At 43.9% G+C, this 15227-nt stretch overlaps 1 protein-coding gene across 2 annotated transcripts in view; it reads left to right on the top strand.

Annotated features, from left to right (window-relative positions):
- Nucleotides 1-15227, top strand: part of CEP164 (centrosomal protein 164) — a 77857-nt gene that overhangs the window by 45035 nt on the left and 17595 nt on the right. The window contains exons 11-16 of one of the 2 annotated variants that reach the window (XM_036746934.1): nucleotides 4527-4612; nucleotides 5240-5290; nucleotides 5657-5794; nucleotides 6970-7107; nucleotides 12310-12519; nucleotides 13771-13902. In XM_036746934.1, coding sequence (XP_036602829.1) covers nucleotides 4527-4612; nucleotides 5240-5290; nucleotides 5657-5794; nucleotides 6970-7107; nucleotides 12310-12519; nucleotides 13771-13902 — 755 coding nt within the window. The remainder of the gene's footprint in view (nucleotides 1-4526; nucleotides 4613-5239; nucleotides 5291-5656; nucleotides 5795-6969; nucleotides 7108-12309; nucleotides 12520-13770; nucleotides 13903-15227) is intronic. The other variant, XM_036746933.1, reaches the window with a different exon arrangement.

Raw genomic sequence — 15227 nt, 5'->3', positions numbered from 1 at the left:
AGGAATGGATTGCAAAGCTGCCTCAGTCAATCTTCCCCTGTTGGGGAATCTAATTGTCATCTGCCTTGCCTTGGTCCCTACCCTAAGTGGTTTCTGTGGGAGACAGGACTGACCTAGACTGGATTTCCATTCCCTTTCCTTTAGGATGCATCAGTCACGTTTACTGGCTCCTTGACCTACACATCTCTCCTCCTCTCTTCTCTCCCACCCCCATGTGTCTAGACAGATTCAGTGTTTTTGTTTGTTGCAGCTGCTTGGAGTGTGATGGCAAAGTCTCTACAGGAGTAAGGGAATCCTTTTGTGAGTGCCAGGCACAAATCTTTGGGTTGATTTGCGCATCCCTGCCATAGTAGCATGGACGCTGGCAGCGGTGGGGTGCTGAGCGAGCACATTGAAGACTAGGGTTCTCCAGTGTTCGTTTATAAGGCTTTTATCTTGTCCTGTAGATTTAGCTGTAATTCCTCTACCTCTGTTGTATACTTGCTCTTGGGGGTGGGGTTGAGAGTTAATGGGGATTGGAGAAAATGTTCAGTCTGTCATCTTGTTTGGTCACATGACTCAGAAGATGAGAGATAGTTTTTGAGACAAATATGTTTCCTTTAGCCAAGGCAGTATTAGGGAGAAGAATCAGTAGAAGAAGCAGGCTACTTTATGAATCCTCTTGAATCTCCTTCTCTTGCTAAGTAGTTACAGGCTAGATCATATCTCACCCTGATAAGACATAGTCTTCACTCAGTTAACAATAGCTAATGATGGTGCTCCAAAAAGTTATAATAAAAATTATAATAAAGAGATTTATTTTCTCTATTGAGAGCTAATAGGTAACATAGTATTTGGCCCCTCAGTGCCAGGTTCTGAAGAATGAAGCTATGATGTAGCCTCTATAAATATCTGTTGATAGAAAAAAAAGCTAATAGTTTCAAAATCTTCCTCATATATACTATACTGAGGTTCCTGGCCTAGAAGATTCAAGCATGAGAGGCTGATGTGAATTTAGGGTAGAAAGAGGTATGTCCTTGCTAGACCTAATGCGCCTTTGCTTCAGTAATTAACACTCCTCCAAACAATTTTAGATTTCATCAAGAAACTCAGCCTTGAGTCTTTGTCCCCGTGATAAAATGAAGAGATTCGTAGCTTTGAATTTTCTGTGGCCAGAGCTAAAAATGAGACATTTTGCAGCTAAGAAAGGAACTTCACAGAGCGACTCTTTCGTCGGATATGTAGAACACTTGATAATTTTGCTCATTGTTCAGAATTCTTGCAGTGCAAAGACTGCTGGATTTGAAGTCAGAGGACCTGGGTTTGAATCCTAATCTTTACTATGTATGTGACCTTGGACAAGTCATTTTAGTTCTCTGGGTCTCAGTTTCCTCATCTGTAAAATGAAGAGGTTGGGTTTAAATGACTTTTGAGGTACCTTCCAGCTCTAAACCTGTGATCCTTAGGAATGTCTGTAAACCTTATCTGAGGGTACCATGAACATGCTGGTCTTTGTTAAAAACAAAAAAGTCAAATGATATCTATGGCCAAGAATGCAGATAAGAGATGGAGACACCAGAGATACCAGTTGAATGCTGTAGGTGAAGTTTTTTCCTCTTCCTGATTCCATTTGGTACTTGCTTTGTCATGGCAGAGTATTAGGTCCCTCAATGGCTATACAAGTTTCTGCTTAACCATCCCATCTTCAGAGTAGGGAGTGAGACTGGAACTTGAATCTCTTTCAGCTATTCCTATGGATAGCTGGGCCCTGTGAAGTAGTCACCTATTTTTTCTCTCTCTCTCCCAGTTTCTCTGTCTCTGTCTCTCTTCCCCTCCCCTTCCTCTTTCACCCTCCCTGTCCTATTCTCCTTGTCTCTCTCCCCTTCCCCTCCCTTTCTCTCTCCCCTCCTCCCTATATCCCTTCATCTCTCTCCTTTTCCCTTTTCCTCTTCTTTTCTTTTCCCTCTCTCCCACCTTTCTTCCTTCTCACTCCCCTTCCTCTTCTCCCCTCTCCTTTCCTCTCTCTCTCTTCTTTCTTCCTTCTCCCTCTTTCCTCCTTTCCCTTCTCTCCTCCTCCCCTCTCTTTCTCTTCTCCCTTTCCTACACTCTCTCCTTTTCTGTGTCCTCTCTTTCTTTTCTTCTCTCCTTTTTCTCCCTCCGCCTCTTTCCCCCTTCTCCTCTCAGCTCTTGAGATCCTGCTCCCTTCCTCTCTGTATCTTGTGAAGCTTGCTCCATGACCATGGTAACTGAGGAATCAAGGGGATCTGTTTGGATTTGATCCATGCTTTCTTAGACTACACAAATCTGACAAGAGTAGAGTTAAGGTTGAGAAAGGAGTCTAAAACATCCTAGTCACTTTGGGTCAGGGACATAGAACATGCCCTGTGGCCCTTTAGGTAGAAATTTAGGGACATTGATTTTCTCCTCTGGCTAGGCTGGTTCTCTGAAGTAGACATTCTGTTCTGTATTATATTTTGAGAACAAGGGTTGGAAATGCAGTCTTAGGGTCTGCCCTAGGGGCATATCTTGAGGTATTTATTCATTCTCTGTACTTTTCTCTTAGGCTGGAGGGTTGATTGTGTTTATAGCAGATGTGGCAAATATGAGGAAAAGGACAGAGATCTTCCGTAGATGTCCTTCCCACAGGTGGTTGATTCCATCTTGAAATTGTACTCGCTGGTCTCATAGGCCATTCTAATCCAAAATTCTATACCAGAACACTTACGTAGGCTCATAATCTTTCTGTCTTTTTAATCATTCCTATTTTTAAATTTGTTAAATCAGAGGGTTGTCCAATTTTATTTTTGGCTTTCCTTCAAAAGGCATATACTACAAGGTCTAAAGAAGGGCCTTGTTGTACAGTTCAGTTTATAGGAATAAAATTTGTGATTGGAAATGGGGAGAGGAACAGGGAAAGGAGTAAGCCATTGTTTGAAGGGTCTGACCTGGCTGATGTGATTAAAAGTGACAGCACTAGCAGGGAATCCTTCTGCCACGCGTGCCACTAGATATTCACAGATGACATTTCTATTTTTAACTTAAAATTTTTTGGGGGGAGGGGGTGGGGTCACAGTTCTGGCCCTGCCCCTCAGTGCCCATCCAGATGGTAGAATTGGGCCACAGCTGCTGAAGCTTGAGCTGCCAGTGGGCGGTAGGGGTAGGGAAAAGGGAGTACAGGGCAGTGTGCCAGCCTGGGCCCAGGGAACCCCAGCTGGGGGAAGACAGAATGATCTGTCTCCTCTTCTACCAACACTCCCCCTCCCCCCGCAATTAACCCTTGCTGCTCCAGAACAGAAGAAACTCCTATCAGGATTATAAATGGCTAGTTTTGGAATGCCAGTTGACAAAGATACTTTACTCTGGCTGAGAGATAGGGCTGTGGTAGGTTGGAGTTGATCACCTGCTCCTGTGGAAAGCATTTGAAAATGTCCAGGCCCCCTTACTTTTCATCATCCTTGGAAATATTTATTAGCTCTGCGTCTTCCTAACTGTACTATTTTCATCCCTCATCCGATGACCATACGTCTATAAGTCTGCGTGAAGTAGACACTCTCTCCTTAGCTAAAGGGAATAGAAAGAAGAGAGTTCATTCACTGATTTTTAGGTCTATAGTTTACTTTCTTTTAGACCTGTTTGTTTTATGTCTGGATTAAAGCAAAGGCCCGGGAGTTGTGAATTTGAAATCTTGTCCAGGTGGCTCCTTCTTATCATATAACATGCCCATAGCCCTTTATGTCTCCTGTGTGATGATGCTTGTGGGCCTTTATGCTGTGAAGAGTCTCACAGAGATTTATTGGCTAAATAGCATGGTCCTGGGTATGAGGAAGGTGCTTGTGTAATGATGGAACCTAGGTGGGTAATACCATGGATGGACCATGAAGCATCTTCTTCCTTTTCACAGGAGCACAGCTTTGGTAGTTTTTTGGTCTTGGGGGTAGAACTTTCCATCCTCTGATAGAGTATAAACTGTTGGGACACTGTTTGAATTCCTTCTCCAGGGTGCTTTTCCAAAGCAGTCCTACTAAGTCCTGTTTACCTGATGATAGCTCTAGTACTCAGGCATGTAGTTTGCACAGGTGATGGATGTGTTTGTATGCTTAACTTTTCTCTTTGCTTATACTGAAGGTTTCCCAAAGGCAGAAAGAGTGACTTTCTGTGTGTTTTGTATTCTTTCATAGAACCTAGAACGGGGCTCAGCACACAGTGACCATTCAGTGCATATGGTGGGGTGAGCTGTTCTCCCTAGACCACTATAGCAGGCCCAGGAAACAACCAAGAAATTGGGAGTGAGAGGGAACTTTGCTGAGGGTCTGAGAAATAGGATTCTGTGGACTTAGGTTCTGTTTCCTATATAGCCCTAATGTCTTTCAGGCCCTGAGAATACAAGCCCTTACAATGTCATACAAGCCTTGAGATTGTCGGTGCTTTCCACCAAGCCTGGAAATCAGTGGGAATGCAGAGGGACATATCTAGCAGCTGCCTCTTTGTTTAAAGCGCTTCTCCTGTTTTCCCAGCTAAAGTATAACATTCTTGCTTGTTGCCCCTAGACCAAGGGCCCAGGAGAGGAGGAAAAAGACCAAAGTCAGTCCAACCTGGAAGAACCAGAGAGTGAACAGTCCAGTGAGGAAGAGAGGTATGGCACGTGAAATCTCACTTTTTCGGTGGTGTGAAACAGAGAGCCTTAGTAATGACTTGGAAGGGATTCTCGTCTCTGAGATGACTCCTGAGGCTCCTGTCTAAAGGGAAGGAGGATGGATTCAGTCACCTCCCAAGATCATTTGTTGTTGCCCTCATGTTTCATGCTAAGCGGGGCTTTTTAAGTGCTGCTACATGCCTTTGAAAATGACCTTGTCCATACTGCACCATTTGTGGGACCTGGGGTCTGGCCTCATTGTTGTGTTAAACTGATTAAGCATTTCCATGTGTGGCATAGGGCCAAGACAGGGATAGTTTGTGTGCAGAAGGGAAACTACAGGGGGAGAGGGTCAGCACTGACCTCTGAGAGAAGTCCCTTTGACCTCAGGCATGACCAGGGCTTACAGAGGCAGTGGTATCCCCGACCTGAGCTATGTGGATCAGGGACTTTCACCCTGGGTAAAGGCCTGTAGCTTTAAGACAGCAAAAATGGATTGATTCTCTCCCTCCTTAAATCGTAACTTCAGGCAGTTTTGAAAGTGATGTACCTTGTATAAGGTATATCATTTTCTCCTCATTTTCCTTTCCCTTTTCTCTTGGTCCCCACCTCTCTGTTGTGCTTTAGAATACTGGGTACAGACCCACCTGCCAGTATCTCCAGTCATTCACATGAAGAGTAAGTGTATCCCAGAAAAACGGACTTACCTAAGAAAGGGCTCTGGAAACCTGCCCACAAATTAGAGAGTTGGCGGGGGGGGGCGGGGGGGGGGGGGATGTGCTGCGGCTCATCTAGAAGAATTCTTCCTTCTCCCTTCCTTGTCCTGTATGCCTGGCCTACTTTGAGATACTTTTCTCTTGTGTGGGTCTCTGTGGAGCAGGGAAAAAAGAGAACCAGAGGGGAGGTGGAGGGGAGTGTGGTGCATCAGGTGGGCCTTCCTTTGCAACTCTCCTTCCTCTCACCTTCTCTTTTTGACCTAAACTGAGAGACATGGCCCCCAATGTCCTTTTCATGACTAATAGTTACCTTCTTCCTTCTGTGAAGGGAGAAAATCCAGAGCCTGTTTAATGTCCAAGAGGTAGGAGAAGGGCAACATTCCCTGGAGGGGGAGCCTAGGGAGACGGTGGAACCTGAGCAGAATGTGATGGCCAGCCCAGCTTCACAGACACCCTCCCCAAAGAGGTAAGAGTTGGGTTGAGTCCTCTGCTGTGTCAGTGCGGGGCTAGGGGAGGGGATGTCTGGTACAGAGATGGCAGCCCAGAGGATGTGCTAATCTAGAGCCTGGAAAGGGAAGAGTTGGATTTAAGTCTGTGTCATAGTGAACAGCAGGGTGCCTTGATGGAGAGCCATGTAAGGTGACTGTATATGTGAGTGGCATAGGAATTCTCTCTCTTTAAGGAAAGTAAGGAGTTTGGCCCTGTTTTTGCACCCTGCTCTGGATCTGCGTTTGGTGCATTTATTTTCATGAATAGAAACTATTGAATTTGAAAGTACCCTTTGGTGTCACATCTCTTCCTTCCCACAACAGAAAGGTGGTTGTAAGCATTGGCAACTCTTTTGGTGATGCTGGGGTAGCTTTCCTTCTTCCTTCCACCTGCTGCTGGAGAGGCGCCATCACAGAGGAGAAAGAGGGCTGGACTTGGACCAGGAAGCTTGTGTCGGAGTCTTAGCTCTGACTCTCAGTAGCAGATGATGGCCAAGGCACCTTACCTCTGAGTCACCTCCTCTGTAAAATGGGGACAGTACTGCTTGTGCGACCTCTCTTCAGGTTGATCTGGAGAAAGTGCTTTGTAGCCTTAGAGAGCTATATACATTCGAGCTGTTATTCCCTTCCTCCTTCACCAGAGTATCACCACAGTGCCTATTATTTTGGCAGAATTCAGTTTGGGAATTAGAGATGGCAGTCAGAGAAGACTTCCTGTGTCAGACCAGAAGACCTGATTCAGAGACAACAGTCTTCTCTTCTTGTTCCTTTGGTTCTCTGGCAGTGGGAAGTTGTTTCTCTCAGAGCTTTGAGCCTTGGCTTTGAGACCATTGGTTTTATTAAACACTCATGGCTACTTAAAAGAATTAGCATTCAACCAGTAACATCAATTAAATATGCCTGCTGTCTGCTTAGTATCTCACTAAGTGCTGTGAAATTCTGTGTCCCAGAAGGGCATGGACCTGCTCTGTCTGTGTCTCACATTGCTGGGGAGTAGGCAGGGAGAGGGCTAAAGACCTGTAGAAAGCCTGGCATCTGTGGTTGGGGAACTGGTATACCATCTGCTCCAAATTGCTTTTTTCTTTGTCCCTGACCTGAGTCCTGAGCTCCCTGTCCTTATCGTGCTTCCCTTACCTTCTTACTGATACAAAAGGGAGCAGATCATCAACCTTACTCATGACTGTAAGATGGAAGAAGAGCCACACACCACCGTAGTTGAACATGAGCAGAAAAAGGCAGAAGAACTTGAGGAGATGATGACCAGCCCAACGTTGCCAGGCTCCCGAGAAGAGTAAGGGCCACTTTTAATCTCTCTGTTTGTGTCTTTTGCATGTGGTCTGCCTGCTTGCCATATAAAGAAGGGTCGTGTGTGTGGACCTTTGGGATGAAAGCTCTTCTGTGGGGGAGTAGGTGTCTAGGGAGGTTTGGGTGGTTGAAAGTCCTGAAGAAAGTCATTGTGTCCCAAGTATTGCTTAGGTGCAACATGGGGTTCCATGCTGGAGGGAGAGGAGGAGTCATTTCTGGCCAAGCAGCTAAAATTTTTTTGTTGCTAAATGATTAATTAAAAACTTAGTCTTGAACATCAGTACATCCAACTAAACTGGCTCAGTATCTGCATTTGAATCAATTAATTTCATTGTATAATTTAATCAGAACTTTTCAGCCACTCCTTTATTGGGATTCTTTGTTCCTCCTCGTTCTTCTGGTTCTGCTTTCTCACTTCAGGCAGTTTCATAAAGGCCTCTTTGTATTTCTTGTATTTGTTACTCTTAATTGTGTCATAGACTCTTACACGAATGTACTGTAGTCTATTTAATTGTTCTCCCATTACCAGATATTTAGGTTAGCTCCAGCGCTTTGCAGTTACTTATAATGCTGCTTTGGACATCTTTGACAACTCTTCTTTTGTTTGCTTTTTTTTTAATAACATTTTCAGGGAATATTCCCAACAGTGGAATTATTGGTTCAAAGGGTGTGATTATTTTTGTAACTTTTACTGTTTACTGCAAGAGTGCGCTCCAAAAAGATTCAACAAACTTTCTGAGCCACCAGCAATGAATAATTGTACCTGTTTTTCCACAACTAAACTAGCACCGAGTCTCCTTGCTTTTAATTATTTTTCCTGTTTGATGAGTGTGACTTGGTACCGCACAGTTGTTTTAATTTGTATCTCTTTGATTTTAATGAAGTGGAGCATTTTGCAAGCATTTGTCAATAGCTGAAACCTTTTATCCAAAATGCTCTCAAATCCTTTGTCTTATTTAATCCTCATAATGCCCCTGTGAAGTAGGGAGGTCAGGTATTATTTTATGCTAAAACTCCTGAGAGCCAGTAGGGCATGGTGGATAGTGGATTTTCTGATTTTGAAATCAGGAAGACCTGGGTTAAAATTCTGGCTCTCATACTTAGGGATTTTATGACCTTTATGAACCATGAGCTTTTCCTAAAGCGTAATATTAAGCACAGCATAATAATCTGTGTTAGTGTAGGGAGTTCCCTGGACATCTTGATATTATGAAACTTTGACATTTCATGCATGTGTGATATTATCTACATAGGTACTCACTCCCCTGATGTAGATCGCAAGTCCTCTCTGCCTTGGTGGGTCGTTTCATAAATTGCTGTGACCAGCCCTCAGGTGATGAGCCTCTTTGGACTTAGGCTTGTCCTCAGAATAGAGCCAGTTGCTAGACTCATATTTATAATTGCATATCATAATTGTATTGTATTATAATGTATAATAATCATAATTATAATATCTCACATCTACCAAGCACTTTTGCTCATAACACTTCCATGAGGTAGATAATGCACCTTCGCAAGGTGCATTATACCCATTGTATAGATGAAGAAATGGCACAGAAAGTTTGGCCAGTGACTTGCCCAAGGTCACATGGCAGGTTAGTGACTAGACAGGCCCCTATATAGTTTCCCCAACACCTGGTGGTTGTCCAACCGTGGGGACCTCAATACCTCTCAAAGCAGACCATTATGTTTCTTTTCTGTTACAATATCATGTTTCCTAGAGGAGTCAGGATCCCTTTCACTAGATCAGGCTGCAAAGTATATTTCTTTTTTTTTAATAATATTTTTCCCCAATTATATGTAATAACAACTTTTAACATTCATTTAAAAAAATTTTTGAGTTCCAAATTTTCTCTCTCACCTCCCTTCTCTCTGAGGTAGCAAGAAGTTTGATATAGGTTACATATGTGCAATAACGAAAAACACTTCTGTGTTAGTCATGTTGTGAAAGAAGACATAGACAAAAAGGAAAAAAAAAACCACGCACACAAAAAAGTGAAAAATAGTCTGCTTCTGTCAGCATTCAGACTCCATCAGTTCTTTCTCTGGATGTGTACAGCATCTTTCATCATAAGTCCTCTGGAATGGTCTTAGATTATTGTATTGCTGAGACTAGCTAAACATTCACATTTGGTCATTGTGTAGTATTTGGAAAATATATTTCAAAGAGGGCTAAGGAGATGCAGTGACTACACAAGGCAGATTCTAGGTATCTTTCTCATGGGTGGAATAGGCAGTGAAGGCCAGGCAGAGCCCCTAAGCTTAGGCTACTCTTCTCACCATAGCTGTATTAGTCATTCATTCACCATCCCAGACTAGCTATCTGCCACTAATCATCTCTTTGTAGTATCTCAGTTGGGTCAGATGTTGAGAATTGCTATACTTTTCCTAGGACCTGCTATCTGGTCCTCTCCTGGACTCTTTTTTTCTGAGCATTTTGCAAGTGTTTGTTAATAGCTGAAACCTTTTATTCAAAATGCTCTCAAATCCTTAGTCTTATTTAATCCTCATAACGCACCTGTGAAGTAGGGACTTTCTTGCTAGTCAAATTCAAAGTTTCATTAGGAAAAAACTTTTTTTTTTCTGAAGATATTGAGAGCAATGGCTGACTGTCCCATTTGTTGGTTCTGGGTCATCTGCCAGAGCTGTCTTGTCTGGTATGCCCAGAATTGTCGTATTCTGACCTGATCAGATTGCATCTAGAGTATAGGGTCCAGTTCTGGACAGCATATTTTTGGAAAGACATAGATAGCTGGAGAGTTTTCAGAGTAGGGTAACCAGGATGCCAAAAGGTCCTAAGATCATGGCATATGAGAATCTGTATAGAAGGAACTAAAGATATACAGCATAGAGAAGAGAGGACTTGGCTAGGGTAGGTGGCATGGAGGGGAGTATTTGATAGTTGGTTCTCTTCAGGTATTTGAGAAGCTATTATTGGCACCCAAAAGGCAGAACTAGGAATAATGGGTAAAAGTTGCAGAGGTAGATATTAAATTGATGCCAGGAAAAACTTTCCTGACAGAGCTATCCAAAGCCTATATGACCACTTGTCAGGGTATGTTGTAGAGGATATTCTTGGTTTGACTGGATGGCCTCTGGGGGTTCCCTTCTAATGTTAGTTCAGATTTTGTAATGTGGCTCTGGCCCATTGCTTATGGTTTCATACCTCTCTTGAGACCCTTCCCAAATCCAGATGCTGGGGAAAGAGGAAGACTAACTAGAAAGTAACCCTACATACTAAGGTATGCAAACACACATGTATTTGCAGGCTCTTTGCACACTGGCATTTTATCTGATGCTTCATCTCTTCTGCAGCATCTGTCCCTAGAGCCCCACATAGTTAGATAGCCCACAGGGGAGAAAAACGTTAAAAGGTACCATCTCAGGAAAAAATGATGCTTTCAGCCAAGGTTGGAAATGAGTTGGAGAGTTGATGAGGCGGAGAGCTGCAGGGAGAGAGAGGCTGTTTCTGAGGGCAGGATTCTCAAAGGAGGGAGGTGGCAACAGCAGCCCATCTGACATCTGCATTGGTTGGACTTGCCAGGGCAATCAGATGAAGCCAGTTGTGTGAAGTGGGCCAAGAGACTTGAGAAAGAGGGAACCTGTGGTGTGATCTGGGACCACTCCATGGTTTTGGGAAATCACTCAACAAGAATCTTAACGATTTTTGCAAGAAGATAATAAAGTCCTCCCTCACTCCTTCATCCAGGCGTAAAGGGATCCAAGTCATAATTTCTAAGCCCCTCACAAGCCATTTTTCTCCTGCTATTCTGATATGTCACTTCCCATCTGTTGTGTTGCTGGAGCTGAAAGGAGGAGAAAGGGGGTTCTGAACCTCATGCTTTCTAGTGTAACCCACAAGGCTCATGCTGAGCCGATGCTGACAGTTGATTCTCTTTTGGTTTTTTGACTCTTTTCGTGGGTGGCTGCTTAGGCCGACTTTCAGCCATTCCTACATCTTGAGACTACACTTAATGAGGTATGACTAAAAAGTCAAGAGACTGGTTTTTATAACAAACGGAACAGACAAATGACACGAAACCAAAAAGAGCTTATCTTTATCCTTCCCCCTGAATCTTGTCCAGATTCAAGGTCTTGAGCTTACAGAGAACCACTAATTCCAATATTATGATTGTCCAAAACATTTTTGGAACTTCTTTTTGAGAACTGTTCACATCCAGAAGCCAAGGAACCCACAGTAACTCAGAGGGGGCAATGTATGTGTAATTTCTGATATTTTTGTTAAAAATGCCTTCCTACTCCACCATCTTGGCACTAGAAGTCCCCCGTGAACCAAGTGACCCATTGAACAGATGTGGCATGGGTACTGCACTGCTGCAATTCCCTTTGCATGGAGTAATGGATGGAGCATTGGACTGGAGATCAAGGAGACCTGGGTTTGAATTCTGGCTTGGACATTTACTAGCAGCGTGACCCAGGGAAAGTCATGGAACCTCTCAAGGTTTCAGTTTCTCCATATGTAACATGAGAGGGTTGGACTTGATTGATGACCTCAAAGGTTCCGTTCAGCACTAAATTTATAATCCTGTGATCTCTGCACTAGAAGAGTTTTTCAGTCAGAATCCCCCACAGTATGAGAAACCTTTATCCCTGAACTAGGAGCAGGGAACCTTTAGAGGTTAAGGAACTGGGCTGTATTCTCTATATTGGGGAGATTTCCTCCCTTTTTTCACTGGCTCTTTATATTGGGAGATAGAGATCAGATTTGGGGGACTGTTTTCAGCCTAATGATATGAACCAGGTAGAGAGGGGAAGCTAGCACTAGGTTATCTAGAAGTAGGATCAACTAATGATTGTGCTTGTCTCTACCTCTCCTGCCCTCCCTAGCTGTCATACCTTCCATTAAGGGGCACATTTGTCAAGTTTTCTGGGAATCAAAGATGTGCCACCCCAGTCGCCTTTCTCATTGTCCCAAGTATCTTGGTGTCTTAGCCAGTGAGACTATTAGCATTACAGACCAACTGTTTACTGAGTTGATTATGCTTTGTCTTTGGACAGTGGGAGGTGTATTTCTGTTCCCTATGTGTCTTATATGTCTCATATATGATGTGTGTCTGTGTGCCCTTATAAGATAACTTTACATTTTGTACACTGTACATGTGCTATAGGCTAATAAGAGTCCATATGTTATACTAGATAACAATGTGCTACTCTCTGTCCTTGATAGACTTGTCCTAGAATCCGTAACTGCTCACAGGCAGCCCTTAGGAGATTCCCTGAAGATCATAGAAAAAAAGACAGCCCAGGATCTGGAGCGGGAGCGGGCAAGACTGTTAGAGGATCGGAGACAGAAGATGGAGCGGCTGCGGGAGGAGCTGTGTCAAGAGGAAGAAGAGGAGAAGCTGAAACTTGAGGAGCAGAAAGACAAGTCCCTCAGGTTCTGTTCCTTCCCCTTGGGGAGGAAGCCTTCTGGGGCCTGATATTTGAGATAATATCAGCAGGAATGCTTATGTGTGGGGTGCCATGTTTCCTTTCTTCGTAGACCAGAGTGCTGCTTGGTTGTTCTTGGCCTGGAAAAGATCATAGAATCCTAGATTTGGAAGGGTCCCCAGAGGTCATCTGATTCAGCTGTTACCAGAAGCGTGAATCTATTCTACAAACATCTCTGACAAATTCACTCAGCCTTCTTTTGACCTCCAGTGACAGGGAGCTCACTACTTCCCAATGGAGTTTGTTCCACTTTTGGATGGCTCTTATTGTTAGGAAGCATTTCCCTATATTGAACCAAAAAGTCCTCTGTAATTTCTACCTAATTCTGCCCTTTGAACTCAAATAGAACAATAAATCAAGTTCCTCTTTCATGTAACAGCCCTTCAGATATTTGAAGATAATCAGTTATTTTGTGCCCCCGAAGTGTTCTCCTCTTTATGTTATACTTCCCCATTGTCTCAGCTGATGAGTGTATGATATAGTTTTGGGTCTCCTCCCTATCCTGGTCTTCCTCTGTTTTACCTAAAGTGAGGGGCAGGGTTAGGAACTGAGAATGGTACCCCAGATGTGATCTCTCCAGGTCGGAGGTCAGCACCATGCTTTTGTTAATGCAGCCTCCAGATCACATTAGCTCCTGACGTGTCAGTGTTGATTCATTGGCAGCAGTGGTGTAGCTAATCCCAGACCATTTATATTTGGCTTTGGAATTGATTCTGGTTCTTTTGGCAGCAGATTTACCTTTATCATTTATTTTGCTCAGCCAATATTAAAGCGAGCTTGAATTTCCTGAGCCTAAACCAGCTGACAGTGAGGAATTCAGGCAGCTTTAGAAGTGCATTATGTAAATTGGGAGAAGCCAATCTGAGATTAAACAATCAAAGGCTCTAATCTAAAAATAGGATCATCCGTAGGTGGATAATCAAGTGTTGCCTATCTTTGGTCTGGGATGATGCTGCTTTGGGATTAGGCAGCCAGCATTCCACCTTTGAGACAAGGGGTACCCACCATGTTGTTCTTCCTTTCCTCTCCCCAAGAACTGGCATAGGGAGGGAACATGGCCTCAAATGGAAGTAGACCCATCACTAATCTCTAGGAAGTTTCCTGATCAGTCATCCTGTAGACTTATAGCAAGGGCCTGTTGACAGAAGAGGAAATAAATTTAATGTCCTTGCAGCAAACTCTTCTATGTTTCTTTCAGGTCTCTGAGAGAGCAGCTCAAGAAAACAGCTGAGGAGGAAGAGGCCCGAGTGAGGGAAGAAGAGAGTCAGAAACTTTCCAAGCTCCGAGCTCAGATCCTAGCCAGTACAGAAACACAGGAAAATCAAATTAGGTGTGGATCCTACTGTGAGCCTCCCAGACTCCCTCAAGAACCTTGCCTCATATTTTACAGAAAAAAATTGAGGCCATTTGCCATGAATTCCCTCTTCTCCCCTCTTCCTCAGCTGCCATCGCTCAGGTGCTTTCTTCCCCACCTCTCTTCCTTCATCCCTGTCTCACGTGATGAAGTGGCCATACTCCTTACCAAGGTTAATGCCTCTTGTTGCTCAGGTGACCCTATTCCATCCCATCTCCTCCCACAGACTGCCCCCTCTGGTATCCCTATTCTGTCACTTATTTTTCATTTCTCCCTGTCTCCTGGCTCCTTCCCTACTGTCTACAATCATGCCTGTGTCTCCCCAAAACCACTCACTCGATCATTCCATTCCCTGCGACCTGTCAGCCTATGTCTCTTCAGGCCTTTGTGACTGAATTCCTTGAAAAGGCTATCTATAATAGATGTCTGCATTTTCTCTCTTCTCACTCTCTTCTTCTTCCACCATCCAACTTCCACCTTCATTGTTCCATTGAAACCACTCTCTTCAGAGTTACCAGTGATCTCTTAATTGCCAAATCCTGCGGGCTTTTTCCAGTCCTCATTCTCCTTGACGTCTCTGCAGCCTTTGACACTGTTGATCCCCCTCTTCTGCTTGATATCATTCTCTTTTCCCTAGGTTTTCAGGACACCCCTTTCTCCTGCTCTTTTTCAGTCTTCTTTGCTGAGTCCTCATCCAGAACATACCAACTAATTATCACTGTCCTTCAGGGTCTTATCGTGGGCTCTTTTCTCTTCTCCCTATATATCACTTAACTTGGTGATTTCATCAGTTTCTGTGGATTAAATTACCATTTCTATGCTGTTGATTTTGGGGTCCACCTTTCCTGCCTCCAGTCTCCCATCTCTAACTGCCTTTTAGACATCTTGATCTGGATGTCCAGTAGACATCTTAAACTCAGTATGTCCAAAATTGAACTCATCATCCTTTCCCCTAAACCCACCTCGCCTGCCTGTTACTGGGGAGGCCAAGAGCATCCTCCCAGCCACTTGGGCTTCCAGCCTAGGAGTCGTCTTCATGATCTTTCACCCCCCATATCTAATCTGTTGCTGAGGCTTGTCGATTTACCTTTGCAACATCTTTCACATACACCCTCTCTGATGCTGCCATCACTCTAGTACAGGCCCTCATCACATCATGCTGTACTGTTGCAATAGCGTGCTGGTGGGTCTGCCCGCCTCAGGTCTCCCCCCAACCCCGACTCCAGTCTCTCTTCCATTCAGCCACCAAAGTGATTTTCCTAAAGTAAAGTTCCAACCATGTCATCCCATTACTCAGTAAA

This window comes from Trichosurus vulpecula, chromosome 2, assembly GCF_011100635.1.
Source record: "Trichosurus vulpecula isolate mTriVul1 chromosome 2, mTriVul1.pri, whole genome shotgun sequence".
NCBI lineage: Eukaryota > Metazoa > Chordata > Mammalia > Diprotodontia > Phalangeridae > Trichosurus > Trichosurus vulpecula.
This window is presented reverse-complemented; position numbering and strand designations above follow the sequence as displayed.